Genomic DNA, 27,473 nt, shown 5'->3' on the forward strand with positions numbered 1-27,473 from the left:
CTTTTCAAAATAATCAGTGTATCCGTTCCGTTCAATGATAGCCTCCCACGATTTTTTTTTTTTTTTCTAATATGCGTTTAAAAAAAATTAAGGTAACGCATTTTTAGACAAAAAAAAAATAAACTGATCTATTTATGTGAAGTCTTTTCGAAATGTTTCCAATGAAAAAACAGGGACATATATTGCTATCCTTCTCTTCAAATGTAGGGAACTACACAAAAATTGCTTCATTTTTAATACAATGCAAATCGCACACATGTGACTGAAGGATCAACCCATGACATAACTCGTTGGGAGTATCACTTTCATTTTGCCTGCTTATCACATAGAAAAAAGATGTCTACAAAGATAATGCACATTGGTATTCTAAATATGTTTTTTTCTTCTTTCTGGAAAGTCCACTTATTTTATATAACATCCTACCGTCAAAATGCAAATGACCCAGGCTACCATATTGGCAGGATCCTACTGGGAAGAATCATCATACGCACATGTGCACCTTTCTATTCGCAAAGACCACCAATTAATTTCACCCCCTCATGGGCAAGTAAAACTGGCGAAAGTGGCATGAAGGGAAAAATGCGGGATTACTTCAATACGTATGCGATCATATGAACAAATTGAGCATTAACAAAAACACATTGTCCCTACTAAACAGGGAGCGCATACATAATACAAACGTGTATATATATATATATATATATATACCGCTTTGCAGCACACTGCTTACAAAAAAAAAAAAAAAAAAAGTGGCTACCTTTAACAGATAAAAGCAAATTGTCGACAAAAAAAAAATAGAAAAAAATGATTTTCCTGTGTCACATTAAATTCTGCTCGCAGATAACACAACAAATTTCGAGTCAGAAAAATTTATGCTCCTGTTCACAGTCCCTATGGGATTATACTTCAAAGAGAAAATATCACTGTACTCGTTAATTTCTAAAAAGGCATGACCGCCTTCAACAGATACACAGCAATTCGCAAGCATAAATGTTTCGTCCTCCTGAAGGTAGAAAAGTGGAAAAAGAAGGCAGACTAAATTTATGGAATAGTAACACATGTGTGAATCTACAGAAACCCGTGAGCGCCACTTTTAAATGTTACACATTTTGTAGTTTTCTTTCTCTCTTGACCTGACAGAACTTCTCATGCTTCACCTCCAGCTTCACGTAAATGCACCCGGTTTCATCTCCCGCCAACACGTACAAGTAATCCTCTGCGTCAAGGAAAAGGAAAAAAATGGGGGGGGAAGTGAATTTACGTTAACAGGCTGTCCTTACGGGTGTATGTAACAAAGGGAACATAATTATGTGCTGCACTCATGCACTTGCGTCTCGCACGCACACGTCCGTTGTGCATTTGTGCCTACCGTTAAAGCGAAACATACGCACTGCCTTCAGAACTATGTTAAAAAGACGCATAAATGGTCTCAAATCTTTACACTTTAAAAAGTCTAGCGGTGGTAGCTCCTTTAAGGCCTTCAAATATTTCAAACTGCCCGAATGGTATTCAAAAGGTTTTTCACGTAGCATGCGGCATTTTTTAATTTTTTTTTTCTTTTTTTTCTTCTCCTTTTTATCATTCAAATTAGCTGCTTCGAAATTCTCCTCATTTGTTAACTCTGCCTTCGCATCGAACCCATTCTGCTTGATCATCTTTCCATGCCAGTTGACCTTTTGATCTGCTGTCTCTTCGTAAAATTCATTCCATATTTGTGCACAACATGGGGGCTCCTTAACCGTTTCGACGCACTCCCTTTGGCTATCTCCCTCCCATTTGTTTTCTTCCTCTATATCGTTGGCACGAATGGAGTTAGTGTCTCTACTGGCGGTGGGGAGCAGCTCTCCCTCGTATTCATCAAGAAAATTTTTTTTTTGCATCATATTTGTAGGCACACATAATAAACCCTCTAATTTATTTTCCGTCCCATTATCTTTTTCCTGCACAAATTGCTCATTTGAGCTGTTTGGAAAAAGAATGGAATTTAGTTCTTCACCGTTCTTCATGAGATTTTCTCCTAACATATGTTTTGCGTCACCATCTGGGTCTTCTTCTAAACATTTGGTATGTTTATCTAATTCGTGATAATTACCTGAATCTTCCTCCTCTTGGTGTGGATAAAACTTTTTCTCAGTTTGGCCAACCAATTCAACTGTCTTTATTTCTTCCATTTCTTTGCCACTAAAATGGCTGTCTCCCTTGGATTCATTCATTTCTTCGATGTTAGCTTGTTCCCATTTTCCACCTTTCCCTTCCTCCACTTGCACCACCCTTTGCGCTGCAATTCCTTCTGTGTCTTCTCGCGCTTCATACAAAAATCCCCCCACTTTGTTCCTTCCAGTTAACTCCTCCAACGTTACGTATGTATCATTCTTGGTCCATTCATTGGGATTTGTAATTTTTAAGTCTACTGTTTCGAATGAATAAACACCATATGGCGTTTCCACCTTGCATTCTTCCTCGGCTTCTTCTGTTTGGTAGGTTTCTTCTCTATCGAAGAAATTCCTCTCCTTTGCGCTCGCTCCTCCGTCACCTTCCACCACGTCTAGCAGGTCCATCATGTCTACCATATTCACTGCATCCACCACCACTTCCATCGTTTGCTTATTTTCAAGGAGGGATGTGCCCCCCTCATTTTCCACTTCCACTACTTTCACCGATTCCTCACTTTGGAAAAGCGAAAAATCATCCTCACCGATCCTCATAGACCCCTCCGCAAGAAGAACCTCCTCACCCACAGATACATCATTCCCTTCATTGCTCTTTTCTACGTTCACTGTTTCAACCTTTTCCTTATTTTCAAAAGAAAAAGTTTCCCCAGCATGCTTCTCCGACATGGAAGCAACTTCATACTGTTCATCGTCACGGCAAAAAAAAGCATCAAACGATTTTTTTGCATTATCCATTTCGATGTTTCTCCTTTGGAAGGTATTTATCTGCATGCATTTTTCTTCGTCCCATTTTTCGGCTACACCAGTTTGTTCTACTTCACAAGTTTGTTTCTCATCACACAGAATTTTGCTTGGAACTTCTTTACCATTTTCATCTTCCACCTTTGGTAGTACCTCCTCCCTTTCGCTATCTACTAGAGAAGCATTCTCAAATGGGTGGTTCCCATTTTGTGTTTCCAATTCTTCGCTTATCTTTTCTAACTTTTTATTATCAAAGCAGGTGTCCATATCTTCCTCTTCTTTGCCATTGATATTAGCTAGCCCGGCGAATTCATATGAGCAGAAATTCAATCTGTCTTCACTATTTTTGGAACAACTGTGTATGTCCACCGGCCAGTAGTTGCTCTCTCCATTGTGGGCATCGCTGTAGTCACCACTACGTGCACCTTCATGGGCAGCATTCTGCCGCTCTCCGGGGAAGTGCACTCCTTGGAAAAAATTCCACTCAGATTCTTCGTCATCAGGGATTACGGGGTCTAACATAGGGAGCTCTTTCGTGGTGTCCTTTTCGGCTCCATTTGGGTTGTCCCCTTCTGCCCCTTTTCCAGCCTCATCTTCGGCAACTCCTCTGCTTGAACTCATCGTGTTGCGGCTCTCTCCCCTGGATCCCCTCTCATATGACACACCGACATCTGCAATCGTCCCCAATTGGCATTCCTCTTCCCCCTCCACAGCAATAGGTTCCCCCTCCAATTGTGTATGCAACACAGATTCTTCTTTAAAAATGCATTCCTGATTTTTTTCCTTCTCCTCCATTTGCGTGAAATCCTTGCCCTCCAATTTTATGCCTTCCTCATTTTCCTCTTCGCATTCTTCCCCCTTATTAAAATATCTTGTCAAATTTTCACGCGATATAGATTCCCCAAACGAGGCCATTTCCTCCTTCAATGGATATTTCTCCATCACTGTTTGGTCCAAATGACCGCTTTTAAGATGAGCCGTGGGATGTAAGGATATATTTATCTTCACATGATCGGAGCTTTCATTGAATAGTTGACCATTTTCTGAAGGGTCTTCATCGTTTTGCCTATTCGCAAAATCTTCTATTTTCCCTTCATCGTTTGAGTTTTCCACATGTTCCATTCCCCCCTTCCATTCATTAGCACAGCTAGCTGCAAACGTGAAGGAGGAAAAATTGTCTTGGTCTATTTTGAAAAATTCGTCACTGTTTTCATCAAATTCCTCAAACGGGGGATCTCCCTGTTGAGTATTCTTCTCATTTGTCTGATCATTTTTGATGCCATTTTGGTGATGCTCATTCGGATGGTCCAAGTGTGTGTTAACTTCTCCCTCTAAGGGTGCCACCCCTGTCCAAGTGGGGTTATCATCCCACCAAGTGTCCCCCCCCTGTTTACTAATCTCCGAAGCAAAACACCTTGCGCTCATTTTCTCACTTGCCAAGAAAATGTCGCTTTCTTTTTCCACTCCGTTGTCATGCCTTTCATTTTTCATTATACCTTCCCTACATGGTTCATTTTCCTCAAGGGCCCAAAATAAGTCTTCTTCCTTTTCCTTCTTATCCCTTTCGTTGCTTCTCCCTTTGGCGACATTCTCAGCAGCTAGACCAGTTACATTTCTACCGGCATCTACAATGTTGTCCTTTTCTTCTTCATGGCTTTTCCTCGATGCGGAAGTGAATTTATTGTACAAGTAAAACATTATTTCAAAGGTGAAACTACATGGAGGCTCAGAAAAATAACACAAAAAATTAAAATCTTCCTTTTTGCACCTCTTTAATGGGTATCTTTTCACCTCGCATTTTTCTCGTTCTAGTGACTAATGGATCTTATGTAACCTTCATTTTCGCTGCTGCTACAAATGTATGCCTCAAATTCTGCATAATGGGAAACAAAACAACAAGTTACACGAAAAGATTAATTCACACAAAACAAGGGGGAAAAAAAAACCCTCTGAAGGAAAAGGCAAAATGAATGATAACAACGTAGTGGAATATGTAAATCAAAACGCTGCAAGATTTTTTTCCTTTTCGGAGATATTTCACAATTTTGCTATTTTTCTGCAATCCGAGAGGCTAAAAAAAAAAAAAAAAAAAAGGATCGTATATTCGTTCTATTTATTCCTTTATTATTTTATCGTTTTATTATTTATTATTTTTTTTTTTTTTGTTGTTTTCTCATTTTTTCCCTCTTTTTCGTTTATGAAAACAAATGAAGAACGTCAAATTTTATCTACAAAATTTCCAGTGTTCACTATTTGTTTGAAAAAAGCGGGGGCGTGGAAAAAAAATCCGTTTACACTTTTTTGAAGATTTTTATTTTTTTCACCCCCTTTGAGGCATGTTATGCCAAGATGAGCAGCCCAAGCTGATTTTATATGAGTAAACCTAATTTCCAATCTTCGCTTCAACGTATGTAATACACGCACACGTATGTGGCAGATGCGTGCCTAACCCCACCCCACACCTGAGTTAAGAATGCAATTTTAGGGCATATCTCAACCGTTGAGCCTATGCAAAGTACTTGCGGACGTGGTGGCAGCTATACCCTCTGTGGGTTTATACGCCGTGTGCATACGCCCCAAACGCGAGCGCTTCTGCGCAATCGCTCATCCATGCGTGTGCATCCTAAACCGGCAAACTTGGCCCATCGCCCATTTCTCCACGTGTGACGCCCCTCCTCCGAAGGATGATCCTCCTCAGCAGGAGAAAAAACATTAAGGAGTTCCTGAACTACTGCAAAAGAAAATGCCTCAACTCACTACTAACCAACAAAAATGATGACCCAATTAAAGACGTCCTTCCGTGGAGAAGGAACGGCTTCCTTTCGGATAGTGGAAAAGACTCAAACCGCTTAGTGGATCTATTAAAAGAGTATCCCATAAAATTAACGGGGAATTACATAAAAAATAAAATATCATCGGACATTCACAAAATAGCATTTGACACATCCGGAATTGGCAACACAATATACTCAGAAAATATGTATAACGAAATTTTACTATGTATGAATGTGCTCAAGTACGAAGACGAGCAGGTAGAGAAAGAGTTAGCATCCTTACAAGATTATTTTAAAAACATAAAAAGTGGAATAGATCCATATATACTTTGTGAAAATAAAATAAAAAACATCGATGAACATATTTATAACATCATCAAAACGGACTACAACAATCTGGACGAATTTATAACATATATATACCACTATCAGGGGAAAAAATTTCGCGTCATTTTAAGCATTCTGTTGAAGAGCATACTATATCACGTGGACAATGTGTCCTCAAAAAATAATTTTAAATTTCGAAACATCCAACGGAATTATTCCAAATCTGTGAAAAGTACCAATTCGGCAAATAACATTATTGCGAAAAAAAAACTAGCCATTATAAATTATGCAAGTAATAATATATCTGAAAAAAAAATTGTGGAAAATCAGTGCAGAATTATTGCCGCGTCAGAAATTATTCACATGGGATCTCTCCTACATGATGATGTAATTGATGACTCAAATAACAGAAGGGGAGCTCTTGCATTACATAAAAAATATGGAAATAAAATATCCATCCTCTCTGGGGATTTCCTACTGGCGCGTGCTAGTTCTGTCTTTGCAAGCATTGGGTGCCCTCAAATATGCAAACGATTTGCATACGTGGTGGAAAGCTTAATAAAAGGAGAATTACTACAAACCAATCTCAAATTCAATAACATTGAAGATGCGTTAAAAACTTATTTTATTAAGACATATCATAAGACCGCTTCTCTTTTTTCCCATTTGTTTGCCTGCATGGCAATACTTTCTTTTAAAAATGAAAAGATCATTGATCTCTGCTTTAATTTGGGACTCCACATAGGTATGGCATTTCAGTTATATGATGATTATTTAGATTACAAGCCTGATAAGAAGACCAACAAACCAATTCTGAACGATTTAAACAACAGCATAAAAACAGCACCCTTTCTATTTAGCTATAACTACAACCCTGATACTGTACTCTCCTTAATAAATAAAAAGACTCTCTCAGATACCGACATTAGCAACATCTTATTTTATATTCATAGCACAAATAGTCTCAAAAAAAACGAACTCTGTTCTTTGCTACACATCAAGAGAGCAGCAGACATTTTGATCTCCATAATTTCCTACTGCAGGACGGCCAAAAATGCCGAAAAGGCCAGTTCGCAAAGGAATGACATCAACCAAAGTAGGGAAGCCCTAATTAACTTAGTGCTAAACATATTATCGCGCAGTGCCAAGTGAGGGGGAAGCCTCCCCCACCTGTCTCGAAGCGCACAGTACGGTCATGGCGTATGCGACCAAAAGAGCCGTCAAAGGAACTGCCCCAGTTTGCTACCAAAAAAAGCCAAATCAAATGCAACACTCGGAACAAATAGATTCACGTTGGTTCCATAGTTGGCACTCGATGGACCATTTTTGTTGGGGAAAGTCCAATTAAGACACTTTTTCTTCATAGCAGATATACGCCTAAGTTACGCGTGTCCCCATTCGAGGGCCTTCCGCTGTTCAAATTTTTTTTATATCACTTTTTTTTCACCATCTTCGTCTTCTTCGCTTTGTTCATTTTTTGGTGCCCTTCTCCTTACCGATGGGTAATTTTTTTTGTTTTCTTTCTCTCAATTTAATTCGAACGGGCGCAATCCATCCCGTGTGGGGTTTGCACCGTCTGTGGTTCACCCGTGTGGAGTTAACCCGCTTGGGGCAGACCCATCTAAATTTAACTACCTTTGCTTCCAGTGCCCATATTCTGTTTGCCTGTTTTATTCGTTTTTGTGTTTCCTTATTTGTCCCCTTTTTCCTACTCAACTTGTAATACCCGGCTTAGGCGCGGTCACTTCTGCGCATTGCAACTATAAGCGGGAAGGAGAAAAAAAAAAAATAAATATAATAAAATAATAAATTAAACAAACCACATTGGTGTCCATATATATGGTTAGGCAAAAATGCGCCCCTTTTTTTCCTCCTACCAGATGTTAAAATAGAGATTATTCCTCTTTGCGTCGAGCCAAAATGTTCTTTCCTCATCTTTGTCAAAAATTTCTATGTCTATTTCGGTCTCTACGTCTCGCCCGCTTGAATACAAAAAGATCATGTTCTTTAGAATAACTTTGTACAGTCGCAAGAGGTGGGAAGCTTCTTCATTTGAGTGCACCAACGCATAGGCTTCGTTCTTCGTGCGGTCCACGCGCATGAGGCAGACGTCCACTGAAGGGGCATACATGGAAGGGAATTTACGCGAATGCCCCTACACATGCTTCGCACACAGGGATTCACGCTTTATGTCTGCCCATGCAAGCAGTTTCGAAATTTTGTAGCACGACCAAAAAAGGTTTACACGAAAGGTGTGACGCAAGAGCGGAAAAATAAAACCCTCATCTGATTGTCTAATACGCAAAGGAGCCACAAATGCAGGGGCACCAAGCATTCAAATGCGAAATGAGAAGTGGGAATGCTCTTGAAGGAAGCTCTGCAAATGCTACAACAATTAAATAAGGAACTCATGGTTGAGCATCCTTAACGATACTTACCCATGTGTCCAAGGAAATTTTGTATCTCCAATTCTCCTTCGAAGGGGGCAATGTTTTTTATTTTTACTAAGGAGCCTGTTGCTATGGTGAAAAAAAAAAGTCATGAAAATCTACGTCATATTGTGTAAAAAAAAAAAAAAAAAAAATTCACATGGCTTCCTCACACTTTAACCTGACGCTGAGCCAAAAAAAAAAATTGTAACAACAAATAGAAGCGATGGGATAAGGAAAACAAAATTAATCACTACTCACTGCAACACACATAAAGGGACATCGGAAACGAATGCGAATCTCCCTCATTTTTAATACTTACGCTCAGTCGGAAATAAGCGAGACAACTTGTTCTCCATCTTGAAAAAAGAGAAAGTCTTCACAGAGAAGTGTTTGCTCCACCCTCGATCCCTTTTGCATCTCCAGACTTAACAAAAAAAAAAAAAAAAAGTATCCCTTTTTAAGCCTCTTTCACACACGTATTTCAGCGCAGCGAAACATGTAAAGGCACGCGCGAAAAATTGGGTACGTAAATATTTGCTCTTGCTTGAGTTACATACAGATCGGCTTCGGAAAAAGCGAAAAGAAAAAATTATTTCACATAAAGGGGCAGTCAAGATTTAGCGGAAAACATAAATTTGTAAAACTTGGAGAATATGCACTAGCGCGATTTATCCCTCTCTCTTCTTTCGCTTCCTGTTTTTTTTTTTTTTTTTTTTTTTTTCCAGTTTTAAATAATCCATGCAACGGCTAGCGCCAAGGCACACGTTACACACATGCTCAGAGAGTACACATTTTCTCATGCCCCTACGCGGTATCCCCAAACGGCATGAACAACTATTTAGGTTCATGTCGTTGGAAAGGAAACATATAGAAACATGAATAAATCTATAAGAGGACTCGTGGAATGGATTTTTCACACCTTCTGTCGCCTTTTTCAAGTTAAAAAAAAATGACTCAGAAAAGAAGCATCCCCACTCTTTCGTAATTTCTAAGCTTAATTTAATATTTCCCCTCTCCCCCCCTTACATATTTTTAAAACATACGAATTATAGGCCCTTTACCTTTTCTACCTCCTGAGTGGTTGTCTCATAATCCATATGGAGTGTACGTAAAAATTCATTACATTTTTGACGCACCGAATGACTATTCTGAAACCCTATTTGATCAATTCTCCTTTTCGCTTTTCCCCTAGCATACGCTATCTTAGGGCAGTATTGTCGCGTGGGCTACGATAGGTTCAGTTCCTTTACTACTTATGTCTAGTCGACGTGCGCATCCTCGTTTGGCGTCTATTCCATATGACTACACATCCGCAGCAATACGTGCACACTTCTATATCACCACCACCCCCTCTAACTGCAGAATTTTTTCCGTTCTACTTTTCGTAAGTGGTGCTTTATCTTTTCTTGCATGCTCCCTAAGTGACCCGGGTAATTTTCTCGATTCCGATAATTTGGATGATCCCCATATAGTCACTCTTTTACATACCCACACTTCAACCCCCTCTCATCTTAATGCACAAAAAAACTGCACCCCAAACTATCAGGCAAAATATCCCATACGTCGCTGGATAAACACCTCAAATTTTACCCCTACGACGAAGTCATTTTTCACCAAAACAACAAATGCAGCACTTGTCAGATGTTGAAGTAAGGTGAGGAGGGCGCCTACACATAAACGAAAAGAGATTGCGCTAAAGTGAATTATTAGTGAGTTATTTGGGCATCCGTCCTTCAAAAAGCTTACACCTACACACCCTATGTAGAGAACAATAATGCGCGCTAGAAAGACACAAGCACCAACTCAACGTAGAACATAAGAACTGCACAAACAGAATTATGCACATGAAAAATTTTGTTCCTTTTCTCAGACCTGCGCGAAGTAAACACTGTAAATATTGCTTGTCATGTATATCTCGCTACGACCACCACTGCTTTCTGTTAAACAATTGTATCGGCGGATATAACAGCATTTATTACCTTATTTTCATTTGCACAAATGCTACAATTGCCTTTCATTCCTTCTACATAAGTAAATCGACAAAAGGAGAGGGGGGCTACACCATTGGCATGCACCACTGTGCAAGTTGCTAGATGCTTTCCAAGCGTGTCTGTACTCGTTTCATTCATTCATTCATGCATTTTTTTTTTTTTTTTTTTTTTTTTCCTCTGTAGCTTTTCGCTGCCTATATAACATCATCAAATATGAAAACCTTCTCGAAGGTACCGACAAGAGAAAGGAAAGGGGGCCACAAGTTGGATGACACCTTCTCATAGGATGGATGGATGCCACACGTTTAAACATGACATTTTGCTCACGCACACATCCGTACATGCTTATACACGCGCGAACGAGCCCCTTTTATATTTCCCCCTCGCAGCCACGTTTATACACAAGGGGAGCAACCAGGAGATGCCGAATTCCTGCGTAACGATCGTTCGGGTGGGCAAATAAACACACAAAAAGCGGGAAATGAATAAACAGTCAGACAGACAAATTGCGCCTCCCCTACATACCACATTTCTTCCCTCCCCTCCTTTTGCAGTACCTGTTTTCCAAATGCACCCCCACCTTCTCCGTGTTTGTGGTATCCCTGCTTAGCGCCTCCCTTTTAGCGCTCCTTTTTTCGCATGAAATTTATTTAAACTTCTGCGTGAACATCACCAACAATGAGAAGAAAAAGTACGTCAGTTTGAAGGGCGATACTCCTGTGAATAGGCAGTTTTACAATAAAGGTAAGGACAAACTTTCGGCGAAACGACTACACTGGCGCGTTTGCATTATTGTTGGAAAATTCTCACATATATGGTATACAAAATGGCATAGGGCCATGTGATCTTTTTACTTATATATTTGCTTTTTTTTTATTTTTTTTCCCTGCAGGGTTCATAAAAAACGTGCAGGACGTGTTGTTTTACAAAAAAAACGTGGAGGAGTTTTTTAAAAAAAATTCATAAGAGCGCAAGTGAGTACACTTGCCAGTTTTGCGTGTGCCAAGGTGACGTCGCAACGTGAAGTGTTGCAACAAGATGTATCGCGTAGTAACCCCGCGCAGATAGCAGCGTTTACACAACTTTATATGGACGTATGTGTGTGCCCAAATTGGCCTACAAAATTTACCCCTTGAGGTGCATATTCCCACGGCAACGTATTTAACAGCGCAAGCAAATAACACACGCGTGGGCATATAACCCCCTTTTACAAAAAAAGACACCCAAACAATTGAAGAACAAAGAATTTGCCGACGGGGAGAGTGGGGAAGTTCCCCCCTCGTTTTGTCACATTTAGCAGAAGGGACTCCTGTGCACAAACGTTATGTCCCCTCTACAGTCAACAAATTCGTTAAAAATATTTTTCATTTTTTTCATGTCCTCCAAGTGGGCACTAATTTTTGGCGCATTGCTCAACCTGTTCGTGTGTGTAAAATTATTGTGGCTGATTATTTTGGGACCATTTACCATTGCCTTTACGGCATGAGCAGCTTCTTCGTGACACCTGCCCCCCATGTTGTGACGACCCCAATTGGGCAAATTATTTCTCTTCACATTTTGCGCCTTCCTCAAATTAATTACGTCATTAATTAAAACATTTTCTTGACTCTCCAATTTTGTGTTATTATTATCATCATACATAATACAGTTTTTATTATTTCCATGTGAATCGTCATCATCCTCTTCTACGTTAAAACATTTTTCATTACTCATATCTGAATATTTGTCCAGTTCTCTGTTTAAGGCAAAATTGCCTTTATTTGAAGAGTCGTTTAAATTTAGCTGCTTTATCATATTTTTTACTCTCTTTAGCTTCCTCACGCATTCTTGGTACTTATAAAGTAAAAGTTGATAATCCCTATTTAGCAATATTTTCGATTTTTTTTCGAAATTTAGATCTCTTCTTAACTGTGCTATAGTCTTTAATCTCATTTCGTCCTTTGAAAAGTTTAGTATGTCTGAGATTTTTCCTCCGCTTAGTGGCCCTCCTTTTCTTAATCCACCACCATAATGCTCACTCAGCTCGGCTAGTTCATTTTTCTTTTCCTCCAAAATGAAGTACACCATGTCTCTCTCCATACTACTTGATGACTGCAAATAGTTCTGAAAAAGGAACCACGAATCATCGTACCTTTGGTTATGACCGTCCCCTTGGTTATCGTCGTGCCCTTCATTGTCCATTTTTCCCTGTACCTTTTTAACATAATTCCTTAGCTTATTCATAAAGCAAAAATATTTCAGAAGGAGAGCTTTAATCTCCTCAGGCATGTAGATAAGCTTCCACAGATTCTTGTTTATCTGTTCAAAGTTTTTAACAAATTTATCGTTTAAAAATAGGAGGCTTAACATTTCGCTTAGAATTAGACACACAACTGTTATTACGTCTTTCTGAACCAACTGCGCATCTTCCTTTTTTACCCCATTCATTGCGTGTAAATTTTCCACATTTTTGGTGTACAAGTAGGACCCAATTATTTTGCCTCCTGCCTCGGAGTTACATTCATCAATTATTCTCATCACACGGTACTTGTCTTCCTCCAATGTGTTCACTTGTTCTGATGCCAGATTCTTCTTCTCATTCACATCCGGGGGAATCACTTTTCCCTCCTCCTCTGCGACACTCGCCTGTTCATTCGATACGCGATCCTTCCTAGATAACCATTTTCCCGATTTCACTTTTTCATTTTTCGCTTTCATTTTCTCATTCATTTTGGTTAGTGCAGCAATCTTTTCTTCATTTTCTTTATCCTTCACTTCGAGTTCCTTCAACTGGTTTAGCAGCTCTTTGATCCTTATGTCAGAGCTGTTTTTTTCGTTCAGTCCGTTGCTATACAGTAGGCTTAGTCTGTTTATTTCTTCCTTCAGGTGTGCTATTTCGTTTACGTACTCGCTCACTACCAATGTGGAGTCAACCCTCTTGGGAACACCTGTGCTGTAATTCACCTCCTCCACTTGGTCCATTTCGCAATTACCATTTTGGATGCTTAATTTATTTTCTCCATCACGGGTGAGATCATCACCACTAGGAGGGCTGCTCTTCTTCCCCTCCAACTCCTTATAAGTCCTATTTAACGCATCGTAATCTTTGCTCAAAGCATCATGCTTCAATTTTAGCACTTCGAATTGGTTTTTCAAGTCTTTTATCTCGTTAACGTAATTTTCCTTTTCCTTTTCACTTGCATCAATTGAGTCCTTCAATTTTTGTATAACTCCTATATTTTCGTTCAGCTTCAACATATAGTTATTTTCTTTCGAGTATAATTCTTCGTTCATTTGATCTGCGCTGTTTTTCAGTTCGTCAGCTTCTTTCCTCCACGTCTCGGCGTCCGCTTTCCACTTTGCTGCGTCTTCTTTCCATATCTCCGCTTCTCCTTCCCACTTCTTGGCTGCCTCCCTCGATTGTGCTTCTTCCTTCTTGATCTTTTCCACCTCTTCGTTCAGCTTCGCAATCTCTTCATTTGCACCCCCCAGTTGGGCGCTCAGCGTGTCCAATTTCTCTCTTTGCTCTTCTGCCTCTTTGTTCACCTTCGCCAAGGTGCTGTTCCGCTCATCCAGTTCGTTCTTCACATTTTTCAAATGCATGACCTCGTTCGTCAGGGTGCATATTTTGTCATTCAAGTCCTCAATTATCTTCTCCATTTGTTCCAGTTCGTTTTTGTATTTGTCCACGTCCTGGTTATCTGTTTCAGGTACCTTATCATTCTTACCACTCTGATCATTATCTGGCTCGTTTCTCCTGAGCTCCGTTTGTATTTCCTTCTCAGTTTTAGAGACCTTTCTTTTTTTCCCTTTTATTTTGCGAAGGGGAAAGTGTAAAAAGGATTTTAAATTGCCCCCCCCTTCCACGTCCGACTCGGAGATTTGTTCCTTGTCGGAGTCACTTCTTGTGTCTCCTCTCTTCGATTCGCTTCTCTCCTTCTCATTGATCGTCTTTCTGGATTGCTCATCTGCACGCCGCTTATACTCGCTGAGCTCTTCCGACAATCTTGCAATTTCGTTCTGCTTCTCCAGCTGCTCCTGTTCATTCTGTTCATTTTTATTCTTAAGCGCGCTAAGCGTCAAATTCAAGCTGTTAATTTCATCCACGTAGGAATTAATTTTCTCCTCGGAATTATTTATCTTATAAGAGGAAATGGTATCATTCAGGCTGTTTATCCTGCTGGTCAACTCGGCGATTGTGTTGTTCGACTCCTCTATCGTTTTTTCCTTCATCGCCAAATCGTTCTTCATTTTGGCAATCACTTCTCTGTGCTCTTCTTGCACACATTCTAGTTCTTTCTGTAGCGCCTGTAGGGTTGTGTTGTCAGTTGGGCTATTAGCATTATCAACCGGTTCGGCGTTCATAGAAGATTCACTCTTGTCCTCCCCAATGGTCTGTCCTTCATTATGCTGTTCCTCATTTTTCTCCCTGCTGTCCATTGCGCCAGACTGTTCATTCATCTGACTTATGTAGTTACCCACCCTTTCGAGAAGCTCATCCACCTGAACTTCATCGCTGTATGGGACCCTCACTTTGGAGCAGATATTCCTGAGGAGATTCATTTTGTCATCATACAGCTTAAGGTACTTTTCCTCTGTCTTCAATTTCAACTCCTTCAATTCGTCATTTTTTAAAATTAACATTTGTTCCTTTTCGCGCGATTTGTTCCGTATGTCATTTAATTCTTTTTCAAAATATTGTTGCTTCGATTTCAATTCTTCCTCATACTGTTTTATTTTTTTATCGTAGTCCTCCTTCATTTGTTTGTTTTCCTTTTCCTTTTCGCCAAGGAGGCTTTTTAGGTTGTCCAGTTCTTCTCTCATACTTTTGCTCACTTGATTGTCTGTATCTTTTAATTTTTCTTTCAACACGTTTATTTCATTTTTGTAATTATTTTCTATCTCTGTGATGAGTTTTTCCTTGCCTTCCTTTTCTTCGTTGATGGCGTTCATTTGCTCTTTCAGTTTGTTAATCAAGTTATCTGAAGAGCTTATTTCATTCTTCAGAGTGTTGATCAGATCGTTCAGTGTATTTATTTCTCCATTGAGTCCCTGTTTTTCCATATTTAACGCTGCAATTTCGCTGTTCAACGTGATTACTTTGTTATTTAGTCCCTCCTTTTCATTGGCTAAGGACTCCTTCTCTTCATTCAGCTTGTTTATCTCTCCACTGAGTGTTTGTTTTTCGTTGTTCAAGAGGTACTTCTCCTCGTGTACTGCATTCATTTCGACGCGCAGTTTGTTTATCTCCATTTCGTAGCCACTTTTCAGTTCTGCCAAATTGCTTTTGCTCTCCTCAATTTCATCATTCAGATTGTTTATTTCGTTGATATAGCTATTTTTTATCTCCACAAATTCTTTCCTTTTTTCATTCAGCTGGCTATTTAGTGTGTCTATTTCGTTTGTGTATTTTTCCTTCATTTCGTGGAGCTCTCTTTCCTTAATTTTGAGCAAATCGGTGAGGTTCTGCTCACATTCTACTTCCGCGTCTACCTTTTCTGTACTATCAACTTGGCTGGATGGCTTATCCGGCGCATCCACGTCACCATTGGAGGAACTGCATTTGGCAATTTCTTTTTCCTTTTCCTTTATCTGATCCTTTAACGAGCAAATTTCTCCATCGTAGGTGTTTTTTAAGTCCAATATTTCTCTCTCCTTCTCCACAAGGGCGCTGCTCAAATCTTTTATTTCTAATTTGTAGATCTTTAGCTGACAATCATTCTTCGAGAAGCTACTGCGAAGATCATTCAGCTCATCTTCCATGTGCAGGAAGTCATTTTCCCTGGTCTCAACTTCCTTTTCTCTGACCTTAACATCATTTAATTTTTGAAGAAGAGCATTTTGTTCCTTTTCTAACTCTTTAATTTTTTCTTCGAAATATTTTTCCTTTTCATTTGCTTTCACGTCCAGCAATTCGATTATCTTTCTTTTCTCTTCCACATCCTTCCCTAACTGTTCATATATTTTCTCCTTCTCTGTTATCTTTTCGTTAAGAGATTCTATCATTTCGTTTTTTTCCCTTATAAATTCTTTCAACTCCCTCAGTGTATTTTCCTTTAAAATTACTTTATTGCTCACATTTTCTAGACACTCCTTTTTGTCCTTAACTTCGTACTTTAGTTTTTCCAGCGAAATTTTAATGTCTGCAATTTCAAAATGGAGTTTTTCTTTTTCTTTATTTTTTTCCAAATACTCCTCCTGCAGATCATTCAGTTTGTCTTCCTTTTTCGAAATGAACATTTCTCTGTCATTAATTTTTTCTTCTCTCATATTTATATCCAGCTCCTTTTCGTTTAGTAGATTTTCCTTCTCATTTAGCATGCCAATTTTTTCTTTAATAAAATTCTCCTTTTCCTTCAACTCCTTTTCGTATGCCTTATCGACTTGTTTATCTTTTTCTATTTTTAGTTCTTTCTCCAAATCCTCAATCTTCGTTTCGTAATTCACAATTTTGGTCGACAAGGACGTGATAGATCTTAGCGTTTCCTTAAGCTGTTCTTCCAATTCGTAATCTTTACTTCTTTCCATCGTTCTGGTGCCATTTCCTTCACATTCCCCCTCCTGTTCTTCCTTCTCCTCCTCCTTATCGTCATGTTTGCTCTTCGTTATAATTGTATTGTCGATAATTTTCTTGTACCAGGAGTTACTTTTGTGATCTTTTTTTTCTCCCTCCTCATTGGCATTTCCTTCATTGTTTTGTGACAACTTGCTTACCTTGTCCGAGTTTTCTTCCTTCTTTTTCTTCTTAAATTTAAATACCATTTCGGTTAGGGGGGTTATCTGGTGCGCCAAGTGGGGCCATGCGAAGGGGAAAAGTCACGATATGCACGTCCACGGGAAGTACTCATCATACGCACATTCATGCAGACGCGTCTATAACACTTCTGCGCATATCCTGGTGTAACTGTGCTTCCTCTTTCAATACCTTCCGAACTTTCCTCTACAAAAAACTGGCATAAAATTACTAAAAACTATGCCAGGGGCAAAATGTTAGTACTCAAAAAAACGAAAAATAAAATAACAATACAACAAAAGGGGCCACTGAGATGGCGTAAACGGGTCGACCTAAATCGAGGTGACGTTGCACAGAAGCAGTGGCAGCTTCGGGGAAACAAAAAAAAAGGGGCAAATGAGCAAGCAAATCAACGGAGCAAGCACCCTGATGGGGCAAACAGGCGGCAAACAAATTGACAAATTTTTGCTGCTAAGTAGACCATGCCATAAAAAAAGGGAGGTCCACTCAACGGGAAGCCAGGGGTTCACAAAAAGTGAGGGAAGAATTCCGCAACACGTAAGCACCTATTACTACACAAATGCGTACCACATATGCATATGTATGTGTGCATGTGCCCGCTCAAATATCTGCATTTGCCTATACACATTTGTGCACACAGGTAATTCGCTGGGACAGAAATGGGACAGCCAAACGAAGGATGCAGGTTTCCCCAATCGGGGGAGAAAAAAAATGAATAAATGCTGACATAAAATGAGGAGCGATCCTCCAATACATTTATTCATTAATCAATCCGTGAAATTTCACGAAAACGAAACAATTCTCACAATGTGGATGACGCGAAAAATTAAAAATTTAAAAAAAAAAAAAAAAACTTAAACTAAAAAGGGCACAAAAACGAATAAAATAATAAAATGCAATAAAACACAGAAGAAGAGGGTTCAAAAAAATAAAAGAAATCAAACATATATACCATTTATTACTATAATGATAAAACGTGAAAAAGAAAAAAATAAATGTACCATAATGGTAAAATCCCTGCTCTTAAGATATTAAGCCAAGTGAAGCAGCCGAATCTAACCACGCAAAAAAAAAAAAAATAAAATAAAGCCAAAACTAGAGCAAAAGCTAACGATGAAAAATAAAAAAAATAAAAAAAAAAGAAACGGAAAAGTGAAGGCTTGGATTTTTTCAATGCAAATTTAACTTACACATAACATCCACCTATTGCTATTTTTTCTAAGTCCTTTTAATAAACCATTCCACCGAGCAAATAACTGAATAAATGCGTGTAGTGGGGCGTGTGTAGGTATCCATACATATTTACTCACAGGTTTAAAAACAATAAACATGAAAATAATGCTACACAACGTCAGCGATCGCAGAAGGACGTGATTTGGCTACACACCCTTCGCACATTCTTCACACATTTTTTTGGGCATTTTCTAACTGCGCAAAGTTCACCTCCCGCTAAACGTTGCCTCCGAAAAGAATAAAATACAAGTGAAAAAACGTTAGTTTCATTCCCACTACAATATTTTAATCACAAAAAAAAAAAAAAAAAAAAAAAAAAGGAAATCCCCGAAAAAAACTCCTACCAGGCAAATAAACTCCCAAGGGCAACATAAAAAAACGCCTCATGTAACAAAAAAAGGAATGTCAAATTTTTATTTGCACCCTTCCTGTGCAACTGCTGGGATTAGAAGTGGGATGCGTACTTTTGCAGGTCGGCGAAAACATCCTGAAGTACTCAATTCTGTATCTTTGGCAAAAAAAAAAAAAAATTCCCACCAATGTTTACGCATGTTGACTAATTTTACGCCTTCCGTTCATCCAAGTTGACAGTCCTAGTTTTTCAATCCTAGGGTTCTTTCCAAAAGGGCGAGCCCATAACTACAGAAGAATTACCCCCTTTCCCGGTACTTCACGTCTGCACATGCACATTATCGCGAATATAAGGCGCATCGCCTTTGCTATATTATAAGGAAAGGCCATAATACCACCCCTAACGTTTGGTGTGGTCTTTTTCCAGTGAACTTCTCACAAAAAGCGCCACAACGGGCAAAATTCTAAACGGTGCAACCCTTTATATTTACATAAACGGAAAGAACATTCCCACCGGAAAAATTGACATCTTCACATGATAAGAATAAAGGTGTAGGAGAAGCACCTACCTCTGTACACAAACAAATCTGCATCACTTTGGATAAGTCCCATTCCAAAATAGGAGGAAACTTTTTTTATGGAAGCAAATATAAAACTTTAATTAAAAATGAACTTGTTTTAATTACAACGACAAACGCGTTAAAAATGAAATTTGAAAAAGGTAAGAAGGGAAAAAATGATGAATAAATGAAATGATAATGGGGTACCAACGAAAAAAAAAAAAGTATTCCCTGACACGAACATGCACTGAAGGTAAATGTCCTTAACTCGTAGCCGAAAGAATCGCGAAACGCTACGTAGAAAGGACATCCACATGACATCGAATTAACAAAAAATAATTTGATGGACATACACAACTAAAACAACTTGGTAGACATCGCATGATATCTTTTAAAAGTGAAAAATAAAACTTTTTAATTGGGGCACTGGAAAAGGTCAGTGCGGCGGGTTACGAAGAAGGGCATATAAAGGGGACATGTTCACGTGGCGCCAGTCGGGACAGGTTCACATAGTCCATTCCGATCAGACGAACCGCAGTCGCACGACTTGTGAATAACCAATGCGCAATGCGTTAAAGGGGGGGAGGAAGCCATTCTGTTGGTTTTTTTCAAGCTTACTTCTTTCCTCTTTTTCGTCTTTCACTTTTCCCCTTTTTCCCTCTTTTTTTTTTCTACCCTAGTAACACTCCCCAATGTGAATGCGTATTTCTAGGCAGCATCAGCCTGCTTCGTTATGTCCTCCTTTGAATCGAGATAGTTTGAGGAAAGGTTATTCATCCGTTGGACATCTACCTCTGCGCATTCTGCGTCACCGTCGTCATGCACATTTGGCTCTGCTTTTCCATTTTCGCCGCCTTCCTTGCCGCCCTCTTCGTTTTCAGATTCCCCCAGCTTCGTCTCACCCACGTGCAAGTGGTCCAGAGACCTGCTGTTTTCGTCTCGCAACTTAATTTCGAAGAAGTCAAAGTTTTCTCGTTTTAATTGCTGGTAAAACATTTCCGGTTCGCAGGACTTAGAGCCCAAAGCTTTGTTCCTTCTCCGTTTGTTCTTATCATTAAAGAAAAAAATATTTTTGAAAAAATTTCGAAAAATATTATTTTTCCTCTTCCCATTGTTCACTTTGAGAATATCCCTAATTTCGAAAATGGAACTCGGTTTCCTCCGTAGGAGTCTCTTTTTCGTTAAAAATTTATGACCAAGTAGATGTGCAACCTTTGCCCTTTTTTCAGGATTATTTTGCAAACACGACTCAACAAAGAAGCAGAACTGTTTGCTAAAACCGGAGCAGAGATTAATTTTAGGAGAGGAATCCACAATCTGTTTTATAGATTCCTCAATATCTTTTTTCCCTTTCCATGGCAATGCACACATAACACTTTCGTATATAGTTATTCCTAACGACCAGATGTCTGCTGAGCAGTTATACTTTTCTCTCTTCAAAATTTCTGGAGAAATATAATAAAGAGTTCCCACAACTTCACGCAATTTTAGATCTTCTACCTTTTCGCAAGATCCGAAGTCTACTATCTTTGCCACTCCACTTTTCGAAAAAACGATATTCGTCGGTTTGATGTCCCTATGCACTAAACATAAGGGGCATTCGTTATGCAAATAATTTAACGCCTTTAATACGTCGTCTAAAATGTGCACCAACACATCTTCAGTTATCCTTCCACACTTTTTATATAAATCGAATAATGTTCCCCCTGAGAGGAACTCACACACTATGACCAGGTAGCAGGGAGGCCAGAAAAAGGATTCATGGTACTTAACAATATTAGGGTGGTTGCAAATTTGCAAGAAATGCACCTCCTTCATGATTCTCTTCAGACTGTTTTCTTTACTTAAATAGCGCAAGTTAATAATTTTCAGGCTCACCAAATTCTCTTCGTCATAGCTGCTCTGATCGCTGCTTTGACCGCTGTCTTTATCGTTGCCTTCATCGATGCACTCATCGTTCCTTTTATCGATGCTATCCCCCGCTGTTCCTTCCACTTCTTTGGTTCCCTCGCCTACTTCGTTTTCCTTCTCCAGGCCTGCGTCTTTTTCTGCCTTCTCTTCAAGCTGCTTACCAGTATCATCCCCTTCCTCCCCCCTCCACGCGGAAAACACCACCCCATGAGCCCCCTTACAAACCACCTTATTAATTTTGTACACTCGAGACCACTTACCCACTGTGTTCTCTCCTAACCACCCCGTGTCTTCTTTGTATACCTTTACAGAGCCATACCCATTATGGACGTATAAATTTTTCTTAAAAAACTCCACGGTATCATCTAAAATGAAGTTGATCCTTTCGGCAATCTTCTCGAAATTATTAATCATCTCATTTGAGCTTCCTGTGGGATCACTTTTTTGCCTCTTCAAATCAAGGTTTTCGCTGCATCCCAAGTTGGCCCTGTCCGCCGTTCTTAGCTCTCCATCTTTGGGGCAGAAAAAAGCGTCACTCTGTTCCTTGCCAAACAAAGCACATTTCTTTTCTTCGACCTGACTCGTTTCGCACACTGCGTTTGTAATATCGTCCCTCACAATGTTGGCGCTAATTTCGCTGCCTTCTTCGTCACCCCTTCGTAGTACGCACTTGTCCTCCTCGGTAAGAGTTCCCCCCTTTGCGTCCTTCACTTCGTCGTTTTGGTTACTCAGTGCACTCATTTGTGAGCCTTCCCCCGGGGATGTTTTTCCTCCGGCGAACTCGTTCCACGAGTGTCTACCCTTACTACCGTTACTACAACTTCTAGGGCTGCTACCTATTTGGCCACTCGCGCCCGTTGCTCCGTCGTCCGATCCTGCACACACGAGCTCCTCCACTTCGCTCGTGCCACAAATGATCTTATGTACCTCACGAGTTCCATTCTGCGAATTCACTGCAGTTGTCCCAGTCTCATCATTCTTGTCCTCCTCACCAGTGCATCCTCCATCGACCGCACCCGCCGAAACTTTCGCAACATCCCGCACTTCCCTCCCCCCCGGGCGACAAACCAACTCGGCGTTATATCTACATTCATACGAAATCGATTCCTGGTTGGTCCCCCCCGCATCACTCATTTTCGCCCCTTCCTCGAAAAAGGGGAAATTTTTAAAAATTGAGAATATCCCAACTTCGCTCCTTATTTTAAAAATCCCATTATGTAGGGCATTTTTCCCTTTGGAAAAATAAAGCCTTAATTTCTCCCCGTTAAATAAATCATGCTCGCTATGAAAAAAATTAAATCTCTCTGTCTGCTCTGGAATGGGATTATTATTTTTGCCACATAAATTTGTCTCTGTTTTTTGCTTGTTCAGTTCCTTTACATTTTCCCTATCCTCACACATCGTTCTATGATATTCCGATTGCGCCCTGTCCAAGTAGGTTCGTCCCATCTCGCCATCTTTCACGTCAATTTCCGATCCGCTTATCTTGTTTAATTGGTCAGCTCTACCTGAGACACAACTTTTGTCAACGTCGCTCCTCTTTAAGACATCCCCCCTGCTGTGCTCTTGAGTGTAATTCCCCTCACAGTTGGCCAACGGGGCAGAAGAAGTCCCCTCCTCACTAATGCCAAACGCTTTATATTCATTCTTCAAATTGTTCCTACTCCTGTTAATGATAAAATTTCTGTTGGTATACTTCTCGCCAGTTGTGTTGTTTCTTCTTTCTTTGTAGCAATTCTTAAGAAGGCTGTCCAAGGGGTGTCTCCACTTGTCTTCATTTCTTTTACAATTATTCACATAGGGGTTGTTACTCCCTTCTATTCTATCATAGTAGAACCCGTTTGAACTTCCCACATTTGATTCTTCTCTCATGTGTGTAGTACAATTAGGGGGAAAATTGCATTCCCCTCCTCCTTTAGCTAACAATTTATTTTTTACAAATTCATTTACATGAACATCATTACTCCGATTTGTAGCCACCGTGGGGCTCATTTCTGGTGAATCTTGTACCACGTACCCATTTCTATTTCTTATATGAAACACTTTTTTGTTTTTCGTTTTATCACTTCTCCGTATTGGAGTAAAGAGGGGGAAGATGGTTCTGCCGCTTTTTAATGGAAAAACATCCTTCACATTTTGATTCTTCACCCTTCTTCGATGATCTTCTTCTTTTATTTTTATGTTTTCCAGTTCTAACTGCATGCAGGAGTGATCCATTTCATTCTTCCTATTCGTCGAGAAAATAGATTTGTTAATTCGATCCAACAGGGTTTCCTTCATAGGGGGGTAATTCCCTCCCTGACCAACTTTTTCCTCACTGCCTGCTTGGTCACCACAAAAGGGCTTGTTAGTAACATCTTGTCCACCACAACGGGTGAAGTTCATTTGGCTGGGGGTGCTAACTTGTATGTTTTGCCTGGACGCCCAATTAGGAATACTTATAATACCATAATTGGTACCATTCATGCAGAACTCATTTTTGCTGTTCCTAACATGACCACTTCGCATGCTATCATTTTGTCGCTGATTTTTCGACCCACTCATTATATTCATTATGTGGTCACTATGGTTGGATCTGCTCACGGGGGAATGTTCTTCCCCCACCTTTTGAGTTACGTCTACCCCAGTGGTCAACTTGTCATGTGCGGTTACAACACGATGGTGAACTGAGCTAAAAGGATGGTTTGTCCTTCTGTCCTTCATGTTCGCCTCCTCTTCCCCCTTCGGTTCACCCAAGTGGGTATTGCTAAACATGTCATGAACGTGAAATAGCTTATATTGTATTGTTTTCCCCGTCGCTAGGTTACTATGTCTTCCTCCTCTTCCAAATTTTACACTTGAAAAATGGAGCCTTTTTTCTTTCTTTCCATTCCATACATTGTCACAATTTTTTTCTTTTTCCAATGGTGTCTTATCCGTTTTAAGCCCCACCTGACCTGCTACACATGGCTTCCTTTTCACGTCAATATTTTGTATGCTGTATGGTGATGACCCTCCTTTGAGCTCATCCGTTACGTTGAACTTCCAATTTAAGGGGGACGACTGATCTTCCATTGTGTCCATTCTGCGTGAGTATCCACTTGAGAGCACTTTTTCGTGGGAACTGCTTTGACCCTCATTGAAATCACATATATACCCATTTACGACAAAAGGGCGTTCTCCACCTTGCTTCATCATTAACCTGCTTTCATTCCTCAGCCTATTTGGTGACGTCTCCCTATTCGATGTACCCTCCAAATGGGGGGAAGTGGGCTCCTTTTCATCCCCACGCACCATGTCGCCCTTCTCTCTATCGCTCGAAGAATTGCCCTTTCTCCCCCTACTTGGGAACTTCCCATTTGTTTCACCTTTCTCCACAAATATTGACGTACCCTTTGGGGCGAGCAAAATAGTATTTCTTATATGTTGTACTACACCATGTTCCTTAGGTAGGTCCTTACACTTCCCATCCCCCTCTTTCTTCACATTCCTACTGCTACTGCTGCAGCTCCTCCGGTTACCATCCTTCTTACAGGCGTTGTTACCTCTTCTTTTCCTCAAAAAAATCACATTGTTTTTTAAAAAATTTACTGTGCTGACATTGGAATACACCTTCGCTGCTCTGTTTATGTGATGAACGCAGCGATAAGTGCAATTATCCGTCTTTATCTCTACTTCATTTAGGGAATGCAACATTTTCTTCTTCCCTATATCGGCGCTGAATAAAGTTTGTCGTTCTGTACCGTTGCTGCGAAGTGCGTTGTGGGTTTGTTCCCTTTTACCTTCCCTTTCTTCTGGATGGGTGATGTCTCCCTGTGCGATAGGGTGTATATTCACGGTACGGGCCTTCTTTTCTGTACCTTCCATTTCAGCCCCTTCCGGAGATGCTATATCAGAACCAATAGACTCACTTTTGCCTTCTACGCTAACAGGGTTTCTTATAGCACTCCCACTGTTTATCCCATTACATGCTTCCCCTTCCATTTTTGAGTGCTCCCAATTTTTCTCTTCGTTTTTATATTCTAAAATGTTGTCATCTGAGTGGTGGCTGCCTATAGGGGAATTGCCCAACTTTACCACATCAAACGTTGCTGCATCTCCATTGTTTAAATTCCCCATTTGATGATTTTCCCTATCTTGGATCCCCCCGTGTGTTGCAGCGTCATCGACCGATTCGGCACTCCTAACTGTGCTCATATCGGTCTCTCCTCCTTTTGTCCGCTCCTCATTTTCGTGTACTCCATTTTCATCATCCTGTAGTTTTCCTTCGAGATTAACCACACTATTTCCACATAGAGCAAAATCGTTGTTATCCCAGTTCATGATATTCCTCTTTGCGAGTGTGTTCCCCAAATGGGAATCCTTAGACATAGATCCCTTCACACTTTCGAAAATTCCATTCGTGAATTCCCCACTTTCAGAATTGCTTCCTTCACATTTTTCCAATTTCATTTTTGTTAAATTTACCGCTTTACTAATATGGCGCTCAAAATGTTGTGGCGGAACATGCGAACAGCAACCTCTGCGATGGTATCCTTTGGGGTAACATGTCAAAGGGTTATTTGACTCATTCGAGGGACTCACCAAGAGGCTTGTTTTCCCTTCGTTTTCACAATCAACACTGATGTTCCTTCGAGGGAGGGAGTACCTCATGGTGCTTTTATCCCTTACAAGGGTGTTATCACCCCAGGCGGGTTCTTGGCTACTGCTCCGAAGAAATTCTGCAACGGGTGTAATTTTACTTATCACATTCGTTTCATTCATCATCGTCGAATGAGTACCTTCATCAGCCTCTTCACTTGTGAGATTTACTCTTAAATGAGGTGCTTCCTGACTCAATGCTGTTTCTTCGCCTGGGTTGTCTTTCCCATTTTCACCCATTAAGCACTTTTTCTGTCCCACTTTCATCCCCCTCGCAAACATGATGGGAACGTTATTCGTCACCTCATTATGATCGACTTCATGTGCTTCCTTCCCTTCCCTTTTAATCTTTTTGTCTGTCTCTAATCGCTTAACCCCCCCATGAGTAGTAAATTTCTTACTCGTTTTCTTTTTTCCATACCCCAAGGTGTTTTCCGCTTCAACTGAGAACATATTTTACTTATGTTGTTTGAGTCATTACCCAAACCTCGCATGACCAGTAGGAAGAGCGTCTTCTGAGCTAATTACACGTTAACAAAATGGAAAATCTGCGTTGTACGTACAAAACTGCCAACACATAGTGCGCTCCATACGTACGTATATAAGTTCACGGTTGTTCCGCTGCGTTATGTTACCCCCCCGCACAGCCACATTTTGGAAAGGAACATTTTGAAATGTGTCCCAATATTTCGTCTACTAATCACCAATACAACTGTGGAAAAAAAAAAAAAAAATATGCTCATGTGCGTTTGCCGCATGAATAATCCTACCAACGTTATTTTCCTAGACGCGCATATTTTCCCTGCAGTGTATACCTTCTCAACAGCTCATAAGATTCTTTACGGAAAGGTTTCCTTCTAGCCTGCTCGCGCACAACATGGAAAAAAAAAAAAAAAAAAAAAAAAAAAATTTCAAATAATGCCTTGCCGATCAGGTAAAAAGTAACACCTCCTGTTATTCCCCTTTTTTTGGGAAAAACAAAAATTGAGCATCATTCCTGTGACTGTCAACATGATCAATGGGAGTTTTTTTTTTTTTTTTTTTTCCCACTAGAATTTTTCCTTCTTAAAAAGTGTAAACCATTTGTGGAAGTTACATTCGTGTGTAAAAAAGTACCACGCAATGGGCTTGTCACAAAAAATAAAATAGAATAAACACACCCCAGCGCAAAAGAACCTATGGTACAGCAGGACGTGATCATATGTGTACACATGCGATCGCTGCACGGCAACACAACTGCAGATGGAACCATCACATACAAGCGCAAATACCATTTGAATGGAAATTATAGTAAAAGCAAAAGGGTGTTTACCCCTCGGGTGTCTAACAAACGTACATATGCACGGATCAACCCCCCTTCAGTTGCCAAAATAATTTCGTTTGGATTAGCCGCTCTGTAGATGTTGTCTTAACTGTATGTGTCTTTTATTTTAGAAAAAAGAGGAGTGAAATAATTCTGCTTCCACGAAAGGCATCCTCCGCGTAGTTATATGTTCCTTTCCACTGTACTAGCAATGATGTGGTAAGTCAATGCAAAGGTATACTGAGAAAAAAATAAAAAAAGACAAGTTCGTAATCCCCAAATAGGAAATTTATATAGATGAACCTCTTGGAGGCGTTATTTTCAAT

The 27,473-nt window shown here is 40.0% G+C and overlaps 6 protein-coding genes across 6 annotated transcripts; 2 read left to right on the plus strand and 4 right to left on the minus strand.

The window, feature by feature from the left end:
- Nucleotides 1-823: 823 nt before the first annotated feature.
- On the minus strand, nucleotides 824-4,610 carry PCOAH_00008170 (Uncharacterized protein; the record flags this gene model as incomplete). The annotated part of the gene is made up of 3 exons (XM_020057627.1): nucleotides 824-1,003; nucleotides 1,107-1,216; nucleotides 1,370-4,610. 3 exons carry the CDS (start codon nucleotides 4,608-4,610, stop codon nucleotides 824-826), a joined length of 3,531 nt encoding a protein of 1,176 aa, XP_019913141.1.
- A 986-nt stretch (nucleotides 4,611-5,596) lies between these two features.
- PCOAH_00008180 (Polyprenyl synthetase) lies at nucleotides 5,597-7,165 on the plus strand (the record flags this gene model as incomplete). Its single annotated transcript, XM_020057628.1, has 1 exon — nucleotides 5,597-7,165. One exon carries the CDS (start codon nucleotides 5,597-5,599, stop codon nucleotides 7,163-7,165), a length of 1,569 nt encoding a protein of 522 aa, XP_019913278.1.
- A 721-nt stretch (nucleotides 7,166-7,886) lies between these two features.
- PCOAH_00008190 (Uncharacterized protein) lies at nucleotides 7,887-8,801 on the minus strand (the record flags this gene model as incomplete). The annotated part of the gene is made up of 3 exons (XM_020057629.1): nucleotides 7,887-8,128; nucleotides 8,452-8,532; nucleotides 8,765-8,801. The coding sequence occupies 3 exons, from the start codon at nucleotides 8,799-8,801 to the stop codon at nucleotides 7,887-7,889; spliced, it is 360 nt and encodes a 119-aa protein (XP_019913299.1).
- Nucleotides 8,802-9,542: 741 nt separating this feature from the next.
- PCOAH_00008200 (Palmitoyltransferase) lies at nucleotides 9,543-11,402 on the plus strand (the record flags this gene model as incomplete). Its single annotated transcript, XM_020057630.1, has 9 exons — nucleotides 9,543-9,549; nucleotides 9,638-9,680; nucleotides 9,808-9,875; nucleotides 9,992-10,094; nucleotides 10,316-10,476; nucleotides 10,620-10,667; nucleotides 10,826-10,887; nucleotides 10,991-11,180; nucleotides 11,329-11,402. The coding sequence occupies 9 exons, from the start codon at nucleotides 9,543-9,545 to the stop codon at nucleotides 11,400-11,402; spliced, it is 756 nt and encodes a 251-aa protein (XP_019913014.1).
- A 327-nt stretch (nucleotides 11,403-11,729) lies between these two features.
- Nucleotides 11,730-17,177, minus strand: PCOAH_00008210 (Uncharacterized protein; the record flags this gene model as incomplete). The annotated part of the gene is made up of 1 exon (XM_020057631.1): nucleotides 11,730-17,177. The coding sequence occupies one exon, from the start codon at nucleotides 17,175-17,177 to the stop codon at nucleotides 11,730-11,732; it is 5,448 nt and encodes a 1,815-aa protein (XP_019913108.1).
- A 2,844-nt stretch (nucleotides 17,178-20,021) lies between these two features.
- Nucleotides 20,022-26,297, minus strand: PCOAH_00008220 (STE/STE20 protein kinase; the record flags this gene model as incomplete). The annotated part of the gene is made up of 1 exon (XM_020057632.1): nucleotides 20,022-26,297. One exon carries the CDS (start codon nucleotides 26,295-26,297, stop codon nucleotides 20,022-20,024), a length of 6,276 nt encoding a protein of 2,091 aa, XP_019913166.1.
- Nucleotides 26,298-27,473: the final 1,176 nt, after the last annotated feature.

Source organism: Plasmodium coatneyi, chromosome 4, assembly GCF_001680005.1.
Source record: "Plasmodium coatneyi strain Hackeri chromosome 4, complete sequence".
Classification (NCBI taxonomy): domain Eukaryota; phylum Apicomplexa; class Aconoidasida; order Haemosporida; family Plasmodiidae; genus Plasmodium; species Plasmodium coatneyi.